General features: G+C 41.4%; 1 protein-coding gene across 2 annotated transcripts; it reads right to left on the bottom strand.

The window, feature by feature from the left end:
• Nucleotides 1-719: 719 nt before the first annotated feature.
• Nucleotides 720-14,813, bottom strand: LOC115370759 (lysosomal amino acid transporter 1 homolog). Of its 2 annotated transcripts, none has more exons than XM_030067917.1 (8): nt 14,686-14,813; nt 13,713-14,126; nt 13,366-13,495; nt 12,221-12,308; nt 7,695-7,804; nt 6,466-6,567; nt 4,921-5,106; nt 720-4,310 (listed from the first exon to the last, which is right to left on the bottom strand). In XM_030067917.1, exons 2-8 carry the CDS (start codon nt 13,913-13,915, stop codon nt 4,194-4,196), a joined length of 936 nt encoding a protein of 311 aa, XP_029923777.1. In that variant the 5' UTR covers nt 13,916-14,126; nt 14,686-14,813; the 3' UTR covers nt 720-4,193. The 2 variants fall into 2 exon arrangements, with proteins under 2 accessions (XP_029923777.1, XP_029923776.1); XM_030067916.1 differs by having other exon boundaries at nt 13,713-14,101; nt 14,686-14,803.
• Nucleotides 14,814-25,325: the final 10,512 nt, after the last annotated feature.

Genomic DNA, 25,325 nt, shown 5'->3' with positions numbered 1-25,325 from the left:
CATAGGAATAGATTTTATCAATTGGTCGCCACAGAGCTCGGTCAAACAGCAGCTTGGAATGTGAGGGTGGGGAGTCTGGAGAGGTGCTGACTGTCTCCCCTTACACACACAGGGCTTCCCAAACCTTTTCATGTCAAGGACCCCCTCATCTCCCAAATAGATTTGCATGGACATCATATGGAAACACACTGATGAACTATTGTTGTAATATATGGCTCTGTTGACAGCATTATGAGCAATAGTGAAATAGTGAAATTACATTTTTTTTTTTACATTTTTTTTTACATTTTTTTTGTTTGTTTGTTTCTGGGGACCTCCTAGAATTTCCTCAAGAACCCCCTTGGGTCCCCGGCCCACATTTTGGGAACCACTGGCACAGGAGAAAAATAAATGGCAAAGTGCAACAGGTTCACTGTAAAGTCACTATTAAGCAACCACAAGACCTGCAAGTTAGTATAGGAATATTATAGTGATTTTATTTCCGTCAGGGTCTTAGGACATTATAGTAGGAATATTACAGTAGTAAATGGCATTCATTGGCAGTCTTGTCTCAGTCTAAGACTTGATATATCCTTTTGAACCAAGAATATGAACTCACACTACTTCTACCACTGCCATTACTTATAAAAATAACAATAATGTAATACTTCATTGATCCACACTGAAAAATCGAATTTGTCTTTCTATCAATACAGAAGAGACAAATGTTTTATAGCATGCACAGTATATAATGCACTTTATTGAAGAGTTATTGAAGTTTAGCACATACATAAAATCACATTATAAATACATTTAACATTGGAAGAAACAGGCACGAGACAGAGCCTGACATAAACAACAGATTATTAGAGCATCATCTGCCTTGTACAGAAAATGCATCAGATAAAAAAAAAAAATAGTTATGCACAAAGTAATGTAAGGCAAACAAATACATCTTTTAAAAGCAATACAGTTTCTCCTTTCAAGTAAAAATATCAGTCTTATAAATAGCAACCGTTCTAAAGAACTCAATAAATACGAAGGCTAAATGAATCATCCAATGATTCCTAAAAAATGCTAAGAGTAAAAATGACTGAGGCATCACATACTTGCAAAACAGCAGAATGACACCACGAAAAGGGCCCCCAAATTTCAAAGTAATACAAAAATAATTTACAAAAATTGTATTTTCTGATAATCAGAAGTTACACTTGCACACAAATCCCCTTTCCTTTTCAATGAACAAATCAAAGCCACCATATTGTATTGCCTTATACGGAGGTCTCAGAAAGGTGGGGAAAAAATATTTTTATTGCAACATAGCTCCGATTTCTATCGCTGACAAAAACTCCAGTTCTTACTGTCTAAACAGGCTTTCCTATTCAGGTGTTAGAAGAGACATTATATTTCCTTTTCACATTTTAAATGGGTGATGTGCATGACTCATATCCTCTCTACGCACAAAAAGCACACTGCATCACCATCAGCCTGTCTTTCACACACACACACACACACACACACACACCGATGAAATAAATCATGCACACACACTTAAATGAGGTAGAGAAATCTGCAGATGCCTGCAAGTTATAGTAGTTTACCTATGTAGCTGATCTTTTAAACAATCACATCACCACAAACACAAAACCATGAAAGCTGGCACAATGTTGTCCAGTTGTTACTCTTGCTCTTGATCCACAATGTTCAATGACATATCTGGTAACTTGAGCTTTTCATCAGTAAGACTAGCCTTTTTTCTTTTCTGTTTTTGTTCTCTCTTGCTCTATTATCTGTATTAATATCTTTGTTATTCTGTGAAGCAGTGTGATGAACCAGTCAATGGAAAAGTGCTTTATAAATACACTTGACTTGATCATCTGCTCTGCCTCTAAACAAGACGACAGAGTAGCGGCGCACTTCGTGAGCATGCCAGCTAAATTTGTACCTCATTATTTTAACAAGGCTTCAATAACTTTCCGACTTCCTTCATAATCTCAGATCCACCTACACATGTCAGCACATTACATCTGCTCTGATGAGTGCATTTAAATGTGAAGAAGAGATAAAAAGGAAGATGTTCAAATAAAAACCCAACAGGACGGCTGCTAATGTCTCTAGCTCACTCACGTTTATAGAGGCAGACAATATTTAAGGAATGGGGTCGAGAGAAAAAAAAAGGTTGTGTTTCATTTGCCTTTTCAACTCAGAGGAAAATGACATCAAGACACATTAAGGCACTGAGGGGCTTCTCCAGGACAGGGCAGAGTTTGGACTGAGAAAGCTGAATATAACACACCTGTGACTGAAATACACAGCTCCTCCACACCCCATCCACTTAAGGGGAAGGGAAACACCGTACAGATTCATACAGTGGGCTACTCATGACTTATTCGCTCCATTCGACAGTTTTTTAGGCCAGATATTATTACTACAATTAGTCTGTATGATGTCATGTTATGTCCACTCCCATTTCCTGTTAGCCGGAGTCCACCCTGCACTCAGAGCACAAGCAGACAAAACTATCGGTTTGTTAGCAGGATCTGCACCTCACATTAATAGCATTAACGCTGGCAATCAAAGCATTATGGCACTCAAACACTGTGGCAGGCAATAAGGACTTAAGATCCCTTACTGTGCGTACTATAACATGGCATGCCAGAGTTCACATCCAGCAACAACCGCTAGTGCAGTTCCTTATTTATCTTATCAACAATGTGTGAACTAAACAGTCTTCCCCGACAGCTTCTATTTATCAAATGACATCTGGCTCAAAGCTCCCTCCTCTGGGTGTATATGTTCCCACATGACACATAAAGTAAACCAGTAATTATATGCGCAATGAAATTAAGAAATCCCTACAGACCACTTAATCAGCAGTGACAGCCCTCGTACCAAAAAAAAAAAGGGGGTTCACGGACTCTGACGGGCCTGTTGGCAGGGAAACAGACGAGGATGTTTGTAAGATGAGACTTAATTTGACTCCATTTCCAGTTTTAGGAAAAGCAAAGCAAAGAAAAAAAAAACAATAATAAAATAAAATACCATAAAAACGCAGAGGTATTCTAGACACTATTGTGTTTTCTTGCATTTGCTTTATGGCTGTAGTGTTTGTAATTTGCTCCCTGTGTCGATGCCTACTGCACACCTGTCTGTCCAGGAATGGGGTCTCATCTCTCTGTGCTCCTTCTCAAGATTTCCTCCACTTTTTTTCCCAGTCCAGCTGGGTTTTTTGGGCATGAGTGGTCTTGCCCACTATCAGGATTAAGTCAGGGGGTGTCGTCCTGTTTGCTGAAAACATGGGGCATGGAAAGCCGTTTGAGACAACTGTGATATTGGGCTCTATATAAACTTGAACTTGAAGACAGCAACCCTGCTGCCCTGTTGACAGACCGTCATAAAGGCCAACTGATCAAGCTACATGAGCACATGAAAAATTTAAGTCTATAAGAGTCCATATAAACTATTTTATGACTCCAGTTGGGGTTATCTTTCACTTTCTTTAGTGGAATGTAATTAGTGTGAGAAGAAATAGCCATTGTCAGACTTTTGTGAGGTAGTGTTCCAGCTGTGTTAATGCCTTTAGACTTAGTTTCCAATCTTCCTAAATAGCCAGGTTAAATAATGCTAAGTAAATCAACAGCTGTGTGAACACAGCAGTGATGTTTCTTTTGTGTTGCCAAGCAACAGATGCAGTGAATGATGCTGTGTATGCTGTCAATCATTCGGACGTTTCTTTCTCTAAAGCTGAGTAACGTTTCTTGCTGAGTCATACTTGGGCGGCAAGCTTTACCCTTCAAGGCTATACTTGGTTAAATTACTCATCACATGACATGATCTGAGAACACCCCACTGATGTGTGTACATCTCTGCAACTGACTGAAGCTGTCATCCTTATTTCTGATAATTGTTTTTGTCCCCCTATATGTGCAACAAGTTTTGGAAGTCAATAAAACCACACCAAAAAAAGCTGACCACGATGTCTGTCGTGTTGGCAGTGGAAAGTCAGATCAGAAATCTGTGCTGTAATTGTGTGGTAGATTCCCATCATGGCTGCTGTGTGGGTATAGAATGGTCCTGCCATGCCTCTGGTCTGTAAGGCTCTTTCCCCAGAGTCACAACGATCATTCAGCTTCTAAAATGGTACATATTAACACGTGTGCACAACAGTCCACCTGCTCTTGACCAAAAAGTCCACGGTGATCTCTGTCTGTGTTCTACAACACCGACAGTTCCTCTTCCTCGCAGAGCAGGGGCTCCACCTCTGGGACTTTGACTAGCGGCCTGCTCTTAGCAGAGTTGTTCTTCCTGTACATGATGAACTGAGCAGTCACCTGACAAGGTTAAGGCTCATATAAACACACACACACACGCACAGTAAAACAAGATATTCATTCTCATCAGCAATATCTTTTCTTCATGCACCTCCTTACATTACATTTGACAAACACATATCTCAAACATGAAACCTTCCTGCTGTTAGCCTCGTTATCAATAACACATTTTTAAAAATCCAAGATGTGTATTCCAAATACTCCTGATACTCTTCGCAGATGCTCTTAGGTTTTTTTTTTTTTTTTTTTTTTTTGGTTTTTTTTTCTTTGACAAAGCCAGGCTAATGACTCCCATAGACTTCAGGTCATTATGCTAAGCTAACTCAAAACGCTACCCATAGATACCAAACCACAGGATGTACCACTGGTGAAAATGGTATCATTCAATGGTAGCATCTTGTCTCAGTCTGCGTAAGTCAGAAAAAGGGTATTTTGCCCAAAATGTTGGAGTATTCCTTTAAGTACAAAAAATGTTCAATGATCATCAATTACATGTCACTACAGTATAACGCTTCACCTCACAGGTATTAACAGTAGGCATAAATTACTTTGTCAACAAGCTAAAACATTACGCAATGAGGCATGCCTGCACTTGTGAATGCAAGGATACAAAGAAGTCAAGTATGAGGACTCCGAGGCTGCCGATGAGCCAAGCCAGATGTTTGATGATGAAGGTCTGTTTGGAGCCAGTCAGGGCCGGGAGGACCACTATGACACTCAGCCCATACGTCCCGTTTCCCATCATGGCCAAAGCAAACAAAAGGTAGGAGGTGCCCTCAGTAGATTGGCGCTGGAACTGGAGAGGATGGGTTAAAATGTGACTTCATTTCATTTTTTTCATGTGTTTTATGAAGCACTGGACCTGAGCGTTACACACATTATCTCAGTGTTGAGCTTCCTGGAGTCAAACTTCCTCATGTGTACATCTGAAACCTGAAATAGAAGTTAAATTAAATTCAGGACAGACAGAAGGTGTAATCTGTCTTTTGTGGGCTCCAATTAGACAAGGATAAGAGTGATAAAGTTAATCAGCTCATCAAGTCTGTTTTATATTTTTTTTATTACATTTTGGGTGATCAACAAGTAGGACATGCACTCTGTGATATGGTGCTGCTTGCCTGGACTTATGGATGAAAAGATACAAAGAATCCAAATATGAGGACTTATGTAACCTAAATATAAGCACATCATTTTTTCTATACTATTCCAGCCATGTCAGCTGGCAAGAGTGTTACAGTGCAAACAGCACAGGTAGGGCTCTGCTCTGTACACTCGACCTGTAACTGAGACATGTAGGTTGCCTGAATTTGCCACTTCTTTTCTACTACAAATGACTATAATCTGTTGAATACAATATAAAACCAAGGACAAATGTTCAGTCCTGACTGAACAGTGGAGTTTCATTCTGTCCTGTTCTGTTGGCTCAAATTGTCCCCCAGCAGTGTGAAATGCTGAAATGTTGCTTGGCAACACAATGTGAAAGCCCTGTAGACAAACTGCCTGGGTTCAACTCAGGCAGTGTTAGGTAATCAGCAAGTGTGAGATGATAGAGGGAGTGTGCAATGGGAAAAATTAAGGTAATCATTAGTGATCTTATGATTGCTGCTGTGTTTTTTGCACTATCACCAAAGCTTGCAAAAAAATGCCACTGGGAAAGATGTGCTGAATATTTCCTGGTCATTCTGTTAAAGAAAAGAAAAAAATTCAATGTCATGCATGAATTTTCACAGGGCAAATATTGACTTAGTTAGGGGGGGTGTGTGAGTGTGTGTGCCCAGAAGGTTCTCTCTGGCACTGGCACCCAAGTGAGATGATCCCCTGTAGTGATTAATAGCTGTATTCAAGCCAGGATGTTCCCTCAGCACAACAGAACCATTGTCCCATATGCCTGGTTCTCATTTTGACACACATGTACACAACCCCTCCCCCCCTACACACACACACAGACACACACACCCTTCCCTGTTTATGAGTAACTGACATAGAACAGTAAGTGTGGTCCCTCTGGACGCCCTGGGATCAGGGCCTGAGAAACTGCCTAAGTCCTCTCCTGAGGATGGCATGGCTCACACGCACACTGTGTCCTCGAGTCAAAAACAAAAACATACTCTACACATACTCAGTCACATCAGCAAGCTGCCAAACGATCACTTACGTTTTTATAGAGCTGGGGGAAGCGGGAGGAGAGGTAGAAGATGGAGGCCAGGTATCCACACACGTAGCCTGTAATCTCCACTGTGTTAGAGGTCGCAGGCCTCTACAGGAAAGACCAGCAGGGGAAACAAACAAGGGAAAGCGAGAGAGACAGAATGAAATGCAGATGCAGAATATATACAGTATTTCTACATCTATTACATCAGCTGCAAACATTTCTAGGACTGCAACTAGTGATTTTCAGTGTCAAACAATTTATTATTTATTTTTGATTGAGTGTGTCAATAAAGTGATGAGGAGAATGACAAATTCTTAGTGCTAGCAAGAGAGATGCAACAAATTGTTTCTTCTGTCTGGTGAAGAATATGATTTAAACAGTGTGAACCACAGAGAAGCAAGCAACCCTTATTATCTATGAGGCTACAATCAAGCATTGGGCATTTTTACTTGATACCAGCCTGAAACAATTACCTAGCAAAATTATAGTAGATTAATTTTCTGTTGACCAACTACCGTATTGATCTGAATATAAGATGACCCTGATTTTAAGACAACCCCTCTTTTTCAAGACCCTTTTTTGGAAAAATTCTTTTTATATGGACATTCTGTGACACCAGCCCATGCTAGCTTTAAACTCAGTGCGGGGCATGTTGAGCTCTGTGGCAACTTCAAGTGCTTTTTGCTGCATCACAGCCCTCGTAACGGGCAGTCCTTCACTACGTATCTCATTCACAAAATTGCACACCCTCCTGTCAATCTCGTTGAATCGACCAGTTTGTGGACCACAAAAAGCCCTTCTCTGGGTGTGGGCATTTTTTAGCTCTTCTTTCTGAGACCGCCACCGTCTCACATTGCGCTCAGGGCCAGGGTTAAGGGATGTTTATTTACCTTGACAGTTTCGGAGGAAACTTCAGAAAGCGTTCAACTGACAGCCGGAGCGGCATGTCAGCTGGCTGCTACATTCAACCGGGTGGCGGCGCACACCGGCCGGCCCACCTGATGCCGGCCCAGTGTACTGTATTCAAGCACGGAACATATGCAAGTACAATACATGAGTATTTGCTTAGACCCCCAATATTAGACGAGGGCGTTTTTTCAGGGCATTTTCAATGGAAAAAATATCGTCTTATATTCAGATCAATACGGTAATTGAATAATTGACAAATCATTTCAACACTTTTCAGACACAGCTAGACTCAGAGTGTGTGGCATGCTCAGTGCTCTTCCTACCTGTGTGTCTATGGTTGTGCCGCTGTCTGTGATGAGTTTGGGCAGAACCATGAGGACTAATGTAGCAGAGCCACACCACAAGAAGCACAGCCACTTTAACACAGGGCTCTCTAGAGGACACACACACACACACACACACACACACACACACACACACACACACAGAAAGAGAGAGAGAGAGACAGAAGTGAGACTGCGACTTTCTGCAAGAGGCTGTCTAACACACATACCAGAATACTCACACATTTGCATGAACTAACATTTTTGGCATCCAGCTGAAGTCAGCAGGTGACTGGTCTGTGGACTTGAGAGGACACATTTTGAGGAACCTGTGTTAGAGAGCTAAACATTTTCACTAAAAACTGGAAATGTTAAGTGTAAGATAGTCAAACCTATTTGGCTCTCATTCTCTGTTTGACCTACATCTTGTCCTAGCACACCCAGTAGTGCTGATGTGGCATCTGGATCTTTGGACATGACATGTCCGCCTGTAAGACAACACCTGAACAGGTAACTGTAGAGCTGTGTGAAGCAGGAGGACCGGGTGCTGCTTAATATAATCTGTGATGACCTCCATCTTCACTTTTTACTTTCCCTGACTAATCTTGTTGACACAAAAACATACTGCAAAAGAAAGACGCATCAGTCACCACAGTATTATCCACATTTACCCGACCGCCGCTTTGTACAGTTATGTAACTCAATCACTCACCCTTTTATGTATCTGTCCTCTATTTCACAGTGAGAAAATTAAAACCTAATTTTAACAGAAAATTAGCTTAGGTCATCAGCTTATGGTGCAAACTGTTCTGCTGATGTGATGTCTTTTCCTTTAGGTTGGAGGCTTTAAGGTGGGTGAGAAAAGATAAATTTCCTCTTGCCCAGTATGGAAGCAACGCTCTGAACTGTGTGAGACTGTCTATCTGCTGAGGCTGCAGCCATTAGTATTCTTTGGAGCTCAATGGTGCACTCAGGTCTCGATCAGCACCATTGTAACAGCTTTGATATGCAAACCATGCAGAATATATGCTATTAAAACAAGACTGCTAGTAGGAACTTAGTTCAACTTAGTGAATCAGGTGTCATACATGCCAATTTTCTCTACCTGTTCAGTGTCAAGCCTCATTGCAGTGTATAGCATTTGAGAGAATCATTTTCTGTATTTATCACCCCAGCTAATACATTAATCCCTTAAACTCTGATTTTCCTTTGAATTTGCCCTTGAGCAGTTTCAAAGTTAGGAAAAAGCATAAGCTACATCACACTTATTGAGTAAAACTTTCAAACCCCCAACACCATTGTTTTATGGCTTCACCATTATATCAAATACAAAATATCTAGATGTTTGTGCATCATTTTATACACATCTCTCTGCAACTGAGCGGGGCATATCAGGTGACTTTGGAAACCTTGGAATCTGCACTAGAGTTTAGGTTTGAACAAAGCTTTGCTGTTTGACAGTGACTGGCAGAGTTGAATAAGTTGAAGAAAGTAAAATATATAACACTGTGAAAATGTACGGATGAATACTGACATCTTAGCTGCAAGCACTCCCCAAATCCCCTAATTGTATTCAGAAATAACTGAATATTACAGAAGTACTGTGTTTTTAAAAGCTGGAAAAATGCTGAGTTTGAGTTGAGAGAGCTTTTCAAAGGTAGAATACAGCTCTGACATTATCTCTGTTTACATGAGCTTTTTTTATATAATTAAAGTTTTTATTTGCAAATTGTGGTACATAGCTCATGGTACATTATAATGAAAAAATTGATGTCAGATATTCTGTAAAATAATCCCAACTTCCTAGGACCACAGGCCCTTTACACCGTATTCTAGCCAGCATAACTTCATATGACACAGTTTCAGTCATCAGGACTTTCCATTCTTGGAGTGTTGGCCTGCTGGGCGATTTCCATTGTCTCAATATATAATAATACAATAATAATAATTCTGGCAGCTGAGGCTATGCCCACCACCAGCACTAAGTGTGTATGTTTTGTCAGTTTAGGTATTACTGTTCTGTCACCTAGAAGACATAGGGGTCATTCCATGTCATTTCACCAAATTTTCAGGACATCCCACGCACTTGGGTCTCAAAAAATTCTGAAAAATTCACCAGTTGTTCCTTATGTATCCAATAGGCACACTGTAAAATTTTAGTCTGCTCGGATGGATACTTTTTGAGATAAGGACAATTTAGTGAGGGGAGTATGTGTCGATTTTGGTGCAATTTACGCGCATCTTTATTTTTCCTCCATTTTCAGGTGTCAATATCTCAGGAACTACACCACATAGGAAACTGAAATTTGGTACGGTAATACACCTGTCACCTCCTGAAATTGAGGAATTTCAATATTCGCGAGTGGTGAAATAGCCCCATGTTTGGGATAACAAAAAAAAATGAAGAACTTCCATAAAGAAAAAATGTTTTATATCCCAAGAAAGAGCAAGCTTTGGACTTTAAATTAAAGCAAAAATCAGATTTTTTAAGACATTCCCACATGCAGTTATGGGCCAATGAAAATGTGACATGAAAACTTTTTTTTTGGATTTGGAGAAATTGCCATCCAAAAACTGATGCATATATCTGACTAAGCATTAATGCTTTGAACAGTCCATGTATGTATCTCAAAGCTCTGAAAAAATCAAGAAGCTGGGGCAAATACAAAGTTGTTTTCTGAAGGCCCAAACACGGTCGACCACAAAACCCGTGTAATTTTTTTTTCATTTTTGAGGGGCTGGAATGCCTACCAGTTATGATGTATGACAGATGTTTTTGTATATTCTGAGAGAGTAGGTGGAGGTGTATTATCGTACCAAATTTCAGTTTCCTATGTGATGTAGTTCCTGAGATACTGACACCTGAAAATGGAGGAAAAATAAGGATGCGCGAAAATCACATCAAAATTGACATATACTCCCCTCACTAAATTGTCCTTATCTCAAAAAGTATCCATCCGAGCAAACTAAAATTTTACAGTGTGCCTATTGGATACAAACGAAACAACTGGTGAATTTTTCAGAATTTTTTGAGACCCAAGTGCGTGGGCCATTTGGTGAAATGACGTGGAATGACCCATAGACGAGGGGAGGCTGGCAGACTAATTCTTGCCCATTTCTCTAGGTATGTCAGTATTTTATACCAGAAGGGTCTGATCTTAGAACGTCCCCATATGAGGTGCAAAAAGGTGCCGGTTTCCTTTTTACATTTCCAGCACAGATTACTGTCTATTAGCCCTACCCTAAAAAGCCTACATGGTGTCCAGCAAAAGCGATGTAGAATTTTATATTGAATAAATTTGCCTCTAATTTCATTGATATATTTACCATTATCAACCAGGATCTGTTCCCAGGCGTCCTTATCAGTTTCGCATTCAAGATCTCTCGGCCAAATTCTTCTCAGATTTTCACATGTACTACTGGTCAGGTAAATTAAGTTATTGTAGAATGCTGATGCTTTGTGGCTACATGGGCTCTGTAAAAAATCGACTACTGGGTTTTCTGCTTTGTCGGGCAGTAATTTTTTTTTTTTATAATATAGTTTCTGATCTGCAAGTACTTTGAAAAGTCGCCTTTCTCTCGCAGGCTATATTCTTGAGCTAACTCAGCAGAGGATTTAAAGATACCATCTTTATAGAGATCACCAGTTGTATGAATTCCATTCTCTAACCATCTCCACCAGAACACTGTTTGTTTTCCTATTTTTATTTCTGGGTTGAACCTTAATGAGGCATATTGCTGTCGGTAATGTGAGAGCCTGTGTATTTTGTGAAATTTTCCCCAGACCTCCCTAGAGTGTTTAATAATAGGATTTGTCATCAGTTCAGTTATGTCTTTGTTCAGTTTATCATTAGATTGGGATAATACCTGTAAAGGGTGAAAAGGTGTGGCAAGAGACTCTTCTGTGGTGGCCTGTTTTAAACCAGACACCATTCCGTTCCACTGTTTAGCGGTCTTAGCCATTTCAAAAGACAAACTGTACAATCTGATATCAGTCCGCCTTTATCCTTGGGTGCATACAATTTGCTTAGTTTAAACCTGGGCTTTCTCCCTGCCCAAATAAATTCCTTGATGAGATTGTCATACAGTTTAAAGATGAAATCAGGTATACAGAGTGGTAGCATCATGAAGATGTAATTGAATTGTGGGGCTATCACCATTTTAATGACATTTACTTTGCCACAAAGGGTAAGATTTAATTTCCCCCATTTCCCTATATTTGTTTTAGTTTTCTAAAGTAGTAGGACAAAATTCAGTGTAATCATTTCACCTGGATCTGGACTCAGCTTGATACCTAAGTAGATCATGCCTACATTAGCCTTTTCACTTAGAAAAAAATAATCATTTCTGCCAAGTAACCTGCTTTGTTTCTTCATCTGTCCTTCATCTGTCCTCGTGCCTTAATTTCATCTTTTTGATGCCATGTTATGATATGCAGTCCACATGAAACAGTGCTGTCACTGACTGACTTATACAGCACAGAGAGCATCGCTCGCCCTGAAACCAGAGATAATGTCAGGGCTTACTTCTGCTGGAGCTATTCTTGATTTTATAGTAGAGGAACTGGGAGATGAGGATCAAGTCTGTGAAGATGTAGAACACCACTGTGACAACCTGAGAAGGGGGAGAGAGAGAGAGAGAGAGAGGGAGAGAGAGAGAGATGAGGATTACTGTGCAAAATTTGATTTTGCCCTCTCTGACTGATCACATTTGTCAGGTGATGGCACAGACAGCTGACTACATGATTTCATACTGCATGGCTTTACTCCAAAGAGGTAAGGCCTACACCAGAGAGAAGAGGATAAATCCATTAATGCTTTTAACAGTTATTTTTGTTGGACAGAATGAGGTCAGGTCACTTTCAGTTCAACCACTTCAGCGCATGGGTTTTCCTCACGTTTCAAACACTGAAAATCTTACGCCACAGAAAGGTTTTCCCATCCAGAAAAAAACGTATGGGTGTTTATGGGTAGGATGGACACCCCCAGCATCACAGAAATCCTGGAAATGCACAGCTTTTAAAAGATCAGAATACAGGAACTTATCTTGGTGACACTGGTGTTGAGGATTTTTGGGTCCAGTATTGATATTTGGAAGTTCTTGAACATTTGTAGCAATGATTCTTCAGCAAATGGTAAACAAACAGTTGAAACAGAGATAAGCACAGGATGTGGGACATTTTACAGTGAAAACTAGGGCTGGGTGATACAGACAAAACAAAATATCTCAATATTTTTTGAACAAATACTTCAATATTGATATTGTGACAATAATGTACAGATGGCTACTGGTGCTTGCACAAAGTATTTACACAATGAGATTTGTTAGTAACATGTATTAGTGATGTAGATTTGATGACCAAATAGGTAGAGGCGAATAACAGAAAAGAAGACTGCCTCCCTTTACACTAACAAAATAAGGAAAATACACTTTTGCCATATCATGATACTACAGTATCCAAGATCCCAGATGATAGCCAGTCTTATATCACATATTAAAATAATACATTACATTGCCCATACCCTAACCCTAACCCTAGTTACAACAACTAACCAGTTATATCTGTCAGCTGATATACTGGTTGGGTTCTTACTTGCTACTGACAACTTATTCCACAGTGCAGACAGACCACTGTACAACAGCTATTAACAAAGCAGCCCTTCAGGTTTACCTGAATAGGCAGCTGGCTGGTGAGGTAGCAGCCTGCGAAGCTGGTCAGGTCTCCACTGAAGAGGAAGAACAGGAAGCCAAACGACATGGCCTCCTCCACTTTACCATTACGATACGCCTCATAGACTTGACTGAAACAGAGACAGACAGACAGACAGATCGATCTCATAACTTGGGTGTAAGTGCTGCATGTAGTCTACACTTTACAAAAGAATCTGGGAAACTGGCTCGGTGGAAAAAACATCAGAATTACTATTTGGATTCTGAACTAATTCATGGCCTATGCTCATTCACCCCAAAATTAAGCCTCTTTCTTCTTAATGTAATAATAATGATCAGGCTACTTACGGTAAAGTGGACAGCAGGAAGCAGAACATGGATATGAGTCCTATCACCACACTGCAGTACTCCCACCCGTTGTCCACACACTCCTCCAGCAGGTAGAGGATCCACGGCGTCCCATTGATACAGGGTGGTCTACCCAGGCCTGGAGAGCTCAAGTTGGCAGCGGCCACGTCCGCACTCTTCCCGGGGAAGCGGGCGGTGGCCATGGGGGCAGAATGCCTCTGTCCCCTGAGCCTACCCCCTCAGCTGGAGAGAGACCTCCTGCTGCAAGTGCTGCCTCCAAGCTGCGGTGAAGAGATGTGTTTCCTCTGGCAGGAAAACCAGCCTGACGACCACCAAGACCCGGAGCTCCTGACTTACCAGATAAGCCTCATTTCAGTCATTTCAGATGTCTGCAGCAAGAAGAAAGTTCATAGGCTACACATTTTTAGTAATACAATGATAAGACTTACAAGATTGACCTACTATACAGAAAGGCCTATCCAAGCAAATCTTTGAAATATCATCATCACCATCTAAGAAGGAGTAATTTGGCACAAAAAAACCCCCAGTGATCATATCATAGGAGACAAAATAAACACCATAACTGTACTGTACAATTAGTTTACTATTGGGCGCCAGAGACATGCATACATCTGCTGTGATTATTTGTTATGGAAATGAGACGTGAAGTGGTTTGCAAATTCTTTTAAAATTCAAACTGTTAAAAAACGCACCATAACTGATCAATCCTCTCAAACACAAACACAAAACGTATCAGCTTCTACTCATTAAAGTAATATTACAAGTGATTAAAAACAGCGGGTCTATATTTGACCCAATTTAGCATTTTCCCCAATTACAACAGCTCAGCTCTCCCTAATAACAGGCTATCCCAAAGTGAATGTGGGTCCACGTTTGCACAAGAATTTGTCCAGGCTTGTAACTATGATCTTGGACTTGACAAAATAAAATGAGGACAAGCATGATGTCTCACCTCCTGACAGACTGGATCAGTGTAACATCGCCCCCACATCCTCACACGTTACGATGTTGAAAGCGATGAGCGTCAGATGATCGCTGTTACGGACAAAGATCCCAGTGTTGTAGTTTGGTCCATCATCAGCTGCCTCCCTGCTGATGCCCAGCGTCAAGTCAACCACAATGATCTACACTTCCTGTGAGCATTTCAAAATAAAGCCCTTAATGGTGACTAAATTTATTGAACAACAGAAAGCACCAATTGAATAATAATAAAGCAGATACCTGCACTGGGACAGACACCCATGGCTTTTAGGTATAACTGTGCCATAGCTATGGGTTCAAATGAACTTTTTCAAGTTACAAGACATCTTTTAAAGTTGTCTTTGGTGTTTTCATCTTTGGTAGTGAAACAGGAAACTACAGGACATTTCACTGATGACTTCTGAGTTCTTACGTGAGGTAGTCTTAGGAACAACAGGACATTGCTTCCAAGAGTATTTCAGCATAGTGGACATTACTGTGTGTCCCTTGTGTGTGTGTGTGCATGTGTGTGTGTGTGTGTGTGTGTGTTTATCTAAGTGATTAAAAATGAACTTTTAGCCTTGAATTTAGCTGTCTATATGGCACATCAGAAAAATATGACTGTGTGTTATATATTTTACAGGTTTTATTCTACAGCTGTGTTAAATTATCTTGATAGGAGCTGTGTGTTCTGTATACACCGATGCTTAAGATGCCCATTTTAAAAGAAAAAGAAAAAAAGAAAAAAGTATGCTTTTATTTTGAAGGCCACCTGGCTGTAACTTCGGATGTTAATCTGCCTATCCGTGTTTACATTGACGCCCCCGGAACTGCTCAGATATTTCCCAGCTTCACTTCCGCTGGGGGAAACTGGGGGTTTACCACCACCTACTGTTTATCAGTGCAATAATCTTCAGGATGGAAAAATGTGTCTCCCATGAGAATATAAAACAAGGCCAGTTCAAGCTCAGTAAAGATTAAAAAAGAATTATATGATCCACTAGAGCCTAATAGGCAAAGAGTTGCACTACTACTACTACTATCAGTGCTACTAATAACAATAACAATAACAATAACAATAACAGTGATGATGATGATAAGTTCAAAATCCAGTTAATTTGTGGCTCATTCTGTGTAGGCCGGTCCAGTCTTACAGGCCACTTCTAATAGATTATTGTTTCGTAGCTTCCTTTGGAGCCCAGGAGGAACAATACTGGCTGTCTACCAGCTTCATTAATGGGACCTGAGGAAACATCAGTGGCTTTAAACTTAAGCGATAACACTTTTTGTTTGGAGTGCTGCCACTGACTCATTAAGCTTCTTTTCTTCTGATCACTCTGGTCTCCCTGTCTTTAGATAGATAGATAGATAGATAGATAGATAGATAGATAGATAGATAGATAGATAGATAGATAGATAGATAGATACTATAATTTAGCCATGATTTAGTTACACATAATGAATGTAAAATAACTGAGGAGCCCAGGGTAAATGCATAGCTATGCTCTTGTCCTATAATCCCAAATGGATGGGCTATTTAGACAAAACGAGAGAATAAGCATTCATTCATTCAGTCAGTCAGTCAGTCAGTCAGTCAGTCAGTCAGTCAGTCAGTCAGTCAGTCAGTCCATCATTCATTCAAATAAAGATAAAATAGCCTACATCACTTGTATTATCAGTGGCTCCACATCACACAGCTTCCACTAGTCGCTCATCTGAGGATCATCCCTGTGTCTCCTGTGTCTCCGCCGGAGCTGAGGGTAGCATCCCGACCTGTCACTCCCCCCATCCACCTGTTGCTCTGCGCGCTCTCGTCGGCCGCAGGATGGCGCGCTTTCCAATGGTGGGTGAGGAGGATGAAATAAGCCTTGCCCTGTGGGAGAACTTGAAGCTGTGCAGGGATAATTTGTGTTGAAATATGTGTCGCTTTTGACCGACGTTTGGAGGAATTGGACGGAACTCCTCGTCTAGTATCGGCGTGCCCCCCATCCATGCAGACCGTATGCAGGTAAGGTGTCACTTGGTGTGAAGCAGCTTTTGGTCTTGTGGTTGCATTGCACTCTGTCATTAGACACAGAAACGCGTTGCCGGAGGAAATGCACGAATGCCATCCACATTCCTTGATCTGGGGAAAGTTGACTAGATTAGGTGGCCGTAAAACCGATGTGCCACAGTCATCCTTCCACGTCGAGGAAAATAGACCCACTTCGCCTAACATTACAGAGGAGCGTACTTTCCATTCATGGGGAAGCGCGCAGGTGGATTGGAGAGGTGGTTTGTGTGTTTTACCTGCTTACTGTAAGCGCACTGAATGTAGTAGTAAGGAGCGATTACCAGTGCTCGCACATAGTGCCATGTCATCGGACATTGTGCACGCATTTCCCAAGCAGCCCTGTCATGCAGTAGGCTACATTTTACAAACATATTGCAAAACGTTGAAGTTGTCCATATACTATATTATAGGCTATGGGTCTATTATACGGACATTGCCGTGGTAATTCAAGCTCAAGGTGAAACATATTTGATTTGGTAATTGTAAACTCACTACCACTTGAGTAGGCTACCACAGACACTGGTTGTAAATATTTTTGGATAGCCAAGGCCACCTATTGCACACCTGCTTCGGTGACATCCACTCTCTCTCTCTCTCTCTCTCTCTCTCTCTCTCTCTCTCTCTCTCTCTCTCTCTCTCTCGGTTTTGTATAGGCTACAGTGGAACAGTGGAATGTGTTTTCAGGGCTTGCACGGCAAGTTCAGTCGCATTACTCGCATGTGGGCTGTGCATTTCTTTCTCCTTTTCCTAATACTCTGTTCAAAACCAAGTCTACTGTTGCTCTACGTTAGGTAGGATTTCAAGTGTGTGTGTGTGTGTGTGTGTGTGTGTGTGTGTGTGTGTGTGTGTGTGTGTGTGTGTGTGTGTGTGTGTGTGTGCGCGCGCGCGCGCGTGTGTGAGAGAGATGTGAGTGGACTCTTCAAGGTCACACTTGAGTCCTCAAGCCCAGGGAGGACATCATGATCATTTGAATAGAACAGTAGAATTTAATTGCTAGTGAATGATTCTTACTATATTGTTGCCAACATTGATATATTTATTGACATTTTGTGTTTATGTGTGATTTTAGCTATGAGGCTATTAGTATCACCATTACATATATGATCAGTTGACACGCAGCCCTACACAGCATCCTGCTACGTAACATCAGCTGAAACTGAGAGAAAGAAATATCACATTCATATAATGAAAAACCATAAAATAGGATGTGTGTGTGTGTGTGTGTGTGTGTCCTCTACAACAGTGCAGTAGTTTATTGAACATAAGACCTGCATACAGCAAAGGACATGATGGGACCAAGACTGTACTGTTGATATTTTGGCAAATACAAAGTATGACAACCTGTGACCTCCAGCTATTTAACCAATAACCAGGATATCATTTGAGTTGTTTCATCTACATGGGCGTATATTTTCAACTTGTCTACTTTATCCTGTGACTTATATATCATATATCATATTGCGAATATAAAATGTACATTTGCATTGGATAAAGCCTCACAAGTAAAGGATGGGTAAGCTAGCTTCCTCAAGAGCCCTGAATGTGTCTTAGTGCTCCTCCACAGTGATATTTTGATTATATCGTATAGATGACTACTGGTGATGATTTAATGAAATATTTACACACAAGATTTTTGATTATCAAGTGTTAGTTATGTGGACATGGTGATCAAGCAGGTGGAGGCAAATGATAGAACACCTAGAACAGTAAAAGTTTAGAAAATTGTATCCTTTTACTGTAATGCAGCCTTTAAAAACAGAAAATCAACACTTCTGCCGTATCATAATGTTACGAAATCCAAAATCTCAGACAATATCTACCATCATCTCATATCACAGATATTGATATAATATTAATTTATCTCTCAGCTCTAATTAGGAACACCTTTTAATGATCAGGTGAAAGCTGTGATGTCTTATTGATTCCCCTGGTTAAAAAATCCTCTTCTCTCAGTAAAAAGGAAGTGATGGGGAGGAGGCCGGCTAAAGAAGGATATCCAAACTTAGAAACGCATAAAACATGCATCATGCAACAGGGAATGCACCTCCCTATTAGGAACGGGGGCCTAATATTTTGTGCACAGAGTTTACTCCTTCACTTCCAGAGACCCTCAGCTCCACTTCTGGCTCTCGCCCATACGCTGAAACCAGAACATGCTTCCTTTCAGCTCTCGGTGCTAAGCTGCGAGTTTGGACTGCGGAAGGCAGCAGGGAGTAATGAATAATGAATGCTTTGAAAATGTGTGAATGTTATTTGGCTGCTGTTGTGGTAATGCACTATTCCACCAGCACTTTTTCTCTCTCTCTACTGTGGAAATCCTCTCAGCACTCCTGACTCCCACAGCACAGCAGAGCCAAGCACAGGAGCTAAGAGACACCCCTCGCACAGTTTTGGCTGGATTGATCTCCGTTTGTCACAGTCACGCATGTAGACACACACGCACACATACACACACGCGCACAGATTTACACCTACACTCACATACACAAACACGCAAAATGGGGAAAAGGATGACGCCAATGCGAATCAGCCCACAGAGGCCTTCTATTAACAGGGCTTCTTTTTTTATTATAATCTTCTCTTCTTTCCCACTCTGGGACCCAAATTAGTCTCGCCTAGCAACCCAGGGTGGTGGGTCCCAAAAGATATTGGCCTGTGACCAGCTCATAGTATATGCAGTAGTGTAAGACATGATGGTTTGAGAATAGCTCTTACCGAAGAGGAGAATTAGAGGAACAGAAGTCTGAACAGAGTGAGGTTGTTTTTTTTTTTTTTTTAATCCGTCTGCCTGATTTTTTTGTTATAGCACTCCCGTGTTACAGACAGTAGTAATAGTATTATGTATAACAGTAGGACCAAATGCATCTACCTACACAGAATTGTGCATACACAGGATTTTAGTCATTACAGCATAAGTGCATGCATTTATGGAGGACAAAAACACAGAAAGACAATAGCAATAGCCACGCAATACCAAAAACATAATAAAAGAATAAAAGATCCGAAGTAGTGAAGCAGATGTCTGTGAATGTGTGTGCACATTTGTGTATATGTGTGTGTATGTGTGTGTGTGTGTGTGTATGTGTGTGTGTGTGTGTGTGTGTGTGTGGTAGTGCAGGTCCTTTTATAGACTAAAACCACAGATATATTAATGACATTAATGACACTGGGCTAGAATTGCAAACATTTGTTGGAATAACCGGCTCTTAAGGTATCTCTTCACAGATATCGCATCAGAATTATTTGATGTATCAGCCCTAAGTGCAGCACTGTGAGGGATGTTTTGTATGTATGGCTGTTCCACGAATTGGGAGCTGTATGTTTGAGTGAGTATTTTAGGAGACTGAGAATGTGCGTGTGTGCACTTGTGTATGTTTGTGTTAAAGGCAGTGGCAAACTTTGTGCATGCTTTTAAGCATATCTTCAAAAAGTGCATGATGTAGGTGCTGTTATGTAATTAACAGTTAAGAAGATGGAGAGACACAGTTAAGAAGATGGAGAGACTTGAGGACCTTGCTCTGGGAAGGGTGGTCATACCAGCCGTCACCCACTGCTGTACATGGCTTTATTTAAAGCTGATTTTTGTTCCCCTGTTAGTGTCTGTACTTAGTCACTTCATTTCATTTTGACATGAAATAGCAGGTAAACACAGGTGTTTCTAATGATGTTAAGTAAGCTTCTGTTACATTCACCAGAGTTCACCAGAGCCTTTCCACTGAGGCAGCATGAACAAAAGCCCTAACTGGGACTATAGCCCTAACTGGGAGAGAAACTTAATTATAAATAAATAACTTAATTAACTAATTAATATCAGTAGAAATACCTGTGTGTATCTGCTATTTCATGTCAAAATGACTGCTGTGAAAAAGCTGCTGTCAAGATTGTATTGCATTGCTGCTTTCCATTAATTGGCATTAATGTTACTTTCATGGATCAAATCCAATAAAATTTGTTTCCTCTTCCATCCAAACATAATATGCACTCTCATCTGCCACCAGGTTTGCTATAATTCAGCTGAGTGGAGGCATGTGCCAGAAGTCCCTGCTAGGTCATTGTTTTTTGAAATAGCACTTATTGCATTTTCTCCTTGGCGTCATGCCAACTTATCCATCTCAACCAAGCATATTAAAACGTTTTGCACCATTCCAGTGTTTCTGTTCTTGTCCACAGTGTCCCCTCTCTTCCAGACCGTCAGACAAAGTTTCCCTCTCGCTCCTTCATTTCACTTGGTCTCAGTTTCCTCTCTCTGTCTCTGCATATTTCTCAATCTGTCTTTGCCCGTGTCTCCAGTGTTTTACAATAGCTGTTTTCTACAGTTCCTGTCATAATTCCCAATCGCTGCTTCCCAGCTGCATAACTGCAGGGTATAAATAATAAAGATCTCTCTCTCTCTCTCTCTCTCTCTCTCTCTCTCTCTCTCTCTCTCTCTCTTCTCCCTGACACACACACACACACACACACACACACATGCACACACAGACACACACATTCCTACAGTATGTTCATACATTAAACCTTGGGGGTCTATCTTTCAGGAAGTCTTTGTACAGATTTCTCTGCAGCAGTTGGATCTATTTCCAGAGCAGTCTTCAGGGAGTCTCTTCTCTGCGACTTCATCCTTACTTATTCATGAAATTCACAAAATCAATTATACAAGAGCGGCTGATGGCCCAGTTATAGAAAATAACAGCAAATTAACCAACCTTTAATCGTACCATTAATACCGAATGTGGGACTCCAATTTGGCTCTCCAAAGTAAGAGGACCTTTTATAGTAACAGAGAGGAAGAAGTTGTTTTGGTTGGTTAAGAGTCATTTTGAGACATGACAGTGGATTGGCGCACTTGACAAGTTTTTAGAGGAGACCAGGTGCAATCTTGTGGATGTGTTCAGGAACATCTAAGGAGCCGCCACCAAATAGTTTCCTATTATTGACAACAGCCAAGTGCTTACACATATTCCATATACCTTTGACTGAAGTTGTAAAACATATTTGTGTGAGCACCCTTTGTCCAAACGTGCTGTCTAAGGGGTAGTGAGTCTTTGCGGAGAGTTTTTTAGGCAGCAGTGAAAGAGGATGCTTTGGAAACCACACAAAGAAGCTAATCTGGTTTTGTTATCACAACGTAGGCAGCGTTACTCAGGATCCCCCCAGAATTTGAGAGTCTGCCAGCAACAAGTGCCACTGGGTTTGGGTTTTTGTGTGCAAAATAGTCAGGCACACTCTGATATGCACAACCTCATTGTCAAGTCTCACACACAACAACCGCCTAGTTTCGTGCTGCTTCTACACTTGTGTTTCTCGGTTGCACATTATCAAGAATGAACAAAGCAGTCACTAATTTGTTGTGAGGTATTAATGTTTTATCACCATCATTACTGTATTTTCACATATGGCCCTTTTCCACTGCAACACTACCAAAGCTTTGTGCACGTCTTTGGCATTAAAAATAGGAGCTGGATTTTTAGCCCCTTCTCATTCCCAGGGCGTCAAATACAGATGCTTTGTTACCTTCTGGTGCGTCTGCAATGCCAAGGCACCCTTTCATGTCTGATGCCAGTTCATAAGGCACCCATTAGAAGCTAATGGCATACTTTGGCATCAGTATGAGATGCGGGAGGTAGTGATTTAGAGTAAAGAGTGAGAGAGTTGGGGATAGGAGATGCTTGGGGTGCTTGGTGGGTGTGTGTGAGGCACAGGACCTTCAAGCAGGAGACACAGGAGCAGGGCAGGAGCAAGTTTAAAAGCTGTCTCCAGCATGGGAAGTGAGACATTGTGCATCAAGGGCGCCTTTGGCGTTGGAAAGAATGAGAATGCATTGGGATTTTCTATTTGCCAAGGGTCCAGCTCCAGTTCTAGTTACTTTATTGGTCTCTGCTCAACATGTGGGACTAAGGGAGCTGTCACACCTACCCTGTCTAGTCCATTTTAATCAAAACAGGGTTCATTTGGTTTGTTTGGAGAGGTGGGAACACTTTCCCACATTCAGTCATGACTCGGTCCACTTTCAAGTGAAGCAGAACCATCCAGAACCATCGTATGATTCATCACATGTGAGAACAAACCTTGTGTCAGGGAGTGAGTCAGATAGTGCATTGTGGATTGAAAGCAGATGTTAACACCTGTAGCTGCTCACCAGATGGAGCTGCCAGTGCCGTCAAAACGAGTCAGGGACAAACATGCAGTAACAATGAGGTGAAGGTTCTTCTAGAAATAAAGGGCGATGACACTTAATAACTAGCTGTGGAAACATACACATACTGAGGTCCTTGTCTTTGCTCCATTATTCCAATATTGCTCAGTTGTTGCCATAGGCTACGTACATTTTTTGCCCATGTAGATGAACGACCTGTTGGACCACACCTGATTCGTTTACAATTTTTTTTTTTTTTTTTTTTCACTTAAGGTGGCACATATGAACACTAACCGGACCTGATGAAAAATGCAACAAAGCAACATCACGCCTGAATCACGTCAAAAGAAGTAACATAGATGTGGGAGAGCACTTTAATAGGAACCAGTAGGGAGCTGGGAGCAGGACTACTGCACTGTTTATTGCTGATTGGCTACACACTCGTGTGTCACTGAAGCGACTGACTCTATTCATGTTGAGGTAGAAGCATTTTGATATTAGCTGCTACGCATTTGAAGAAGTCAGATGGGGAAAAACTCAGCAAAGGTCAAAGCTCTCATCATCATGTGGTCAGAGGATGAGGTTCAGTGGGATCTTAAGTGAATGAAAAAAATCTGGACACTGAGCTAAAAATATAAAAAAATAATTGTGGAACTATAACAAAAAGATTGGGTTAGGTTATGATTAAACACTTTGTTTGCACTGCTATCTTAGCCATCTTTTTTTGTGTTGTCACTGCAACTGTTGCAGTTTCCTCTGTAGTTAGTTGAAACACAAATGATAACTAGAACTTGATCTAGTGCCAGTTCCTGTTTGGCCCCATCTGGACTCATTTTTGTTTCTTGCAGTGGAAAAGAGTCAATTGTTCAAGTCCTGTAAATCTAAAATACACACCAAACCGATATAGCACCAGAGGGATTCCCCACTGTCGAATGATAGGCCGTCAGTTGTGAAGGGGCATATTTTTAACCACATCTTTGTGGAATAAAATTAGGAATTCAGACCACGCTGTCTCTTTATACACCCCTTTCCAAAATCCTCATCCCCCAGCCTCTTATCAACACACATACACACTCTAAAAGCCACATGATAATTATGGGCAGGAATAAGGAGTGAGACAGACAGAACGGAAGCAAGTGACACAGAATTAATGCTTGCATGTGACAGAGTGAGAGAGAGAAAGAGAGAGAAAGAGATGAGAGCAATATTTATTCTGTATGCTGCTTCTCAAGTCGCAGTCTTAGTCAAATTGGCAATGTTCAGCTATGTAGAGAAACCAATGGAATGCAGGGTCTTTTCTTCTGGAGTTTCCTGCTCCCTCTCTCCCTTTCACCCGCCTCCAGTCTAAAAGACTTGTGTGTGCGAGTGTGTGTGTGAGTGTGTGTGTGTGGTGTGTGTGTGTGTGTGTGTGTGTGTGTGTGTGTGTGTGTGTGATGTCTAGTGGGCCAAGCAGGTGCACATTACACAGAAAGATAGGGCTGACTGAGCAGAGAGAGGGAGAGAAGGAGGGAGGGAGGAGGGGTCTGTCTTATAGGTCATACAAAAGAGCTAGTGTTCTCTCTCTCTCTCTCTCTCTCTCTCTCTCTCTCTCTCTCTCTCTCTCTCTCTCTCTCTCTCTCTCATTGCAGTGGGTGCAGACAGTAGTGGAGGAGAGAGGCCCCTTGGTCACATTGTCCTCATATAGCCCCTAACCCCACAGTGGGACCCCCAGCACACACACACACACACACACACACACACACACACACCCTCTCACCCCTCACCCAGTGCCCCACTCTCAGCTCCCCTCCCTGGGCTGCAGCATGACGGCAGGCTGGGGTCCCGCTACAGCTCAACTTCAACATCAACATCAGCTTTATAGAGAAGACAGCACCGTTTCTGTCAAGCGAAGCAAAGTGTGAAACCGGTGCATCATCAAATGATAATCAAGCAAGGGAATGTAAAAAAAAAATCATCATCAAAAGTGTGTGTGTATGTGTGTGTGTGTGTGCGTGTGTGCATGTACACGTGTATGTGTGCACGTGCACGTGTTTGTGTGTGTGCGTGTTTGTGTTTAAAGGCTGCATTCCTGAGCTTGTTGAGCCGTAGCTGGGTGATTAATAGTAACTAGCTGATTGTTTAAGAACTGAAATTCCTCAGGCCTGTTTTTCTCTGCTCTTACACACACACACACACACACACACACACTAGGGCTCAGGGGGTAGTGGGATAGTGAGAGCGGGAGAGTGTACACAAACACAACAGTGCAACATGCACTGACTGAAGAGGCAGAAGAGCGAGACAGGGAGAATGTGTGCGTGTATGTGTGTGTGTGTGTGTTAGAGAGAGAGAGAGAGAGAGAGAGAGAGAGAGAGAGGAGCATTCAGGTGGAATAATGGAAGCTCAGTGTGTGAGCTGTCTGCAGGTTACACTGGGAATTCAGGACACTGAAACATTATCCACTTCT

This window comes from Myripristis murdjan, chromosome 13, assembly GCF_902150065.1.
Source record: "Myripristis murdjan chromosome 13, fMyrMur1.1, whole genome shotgun sequence".
Classification (NCBI taxonomy): domain Eukaryota; kingdom Metazoa; phylum Chordata; class Actinopteri; order Holocentriformes; family Holocentridae; genus Myripristis; species Myripristis murdjan.
Note: the sequence above shows the minus strand (reverse complement) of the source record. Positions and strands in the feature narration are given on the sequence as shown.

Excerpts from the sequence above, each read along its gene's own strand:
- LOC115370759 (XM_030067917.1), bottom strand. The coding sequence starts at position 13,915 with ATGGCCACCGCCCGCTTCCCCGGGAAGAGTGCGGACGTGGCCGCTGCC. Across the intron at positions 13,496-13,712 it reads TTCCTGCTGTCCACTTTACC|TCAAGTCTATGAGGCGTATC; the intron begins GTAAGTAGCCTG and ends TCTCTGTTTCAG. Across the intron at positions 12,309-13,365 it reads CCAGCCAGCTGCCTATTCAG|GTTGTCACAGTGGTGTTCTA; the intron begins GTAAACCTGAAG and ends CCCCCTTCTCAG.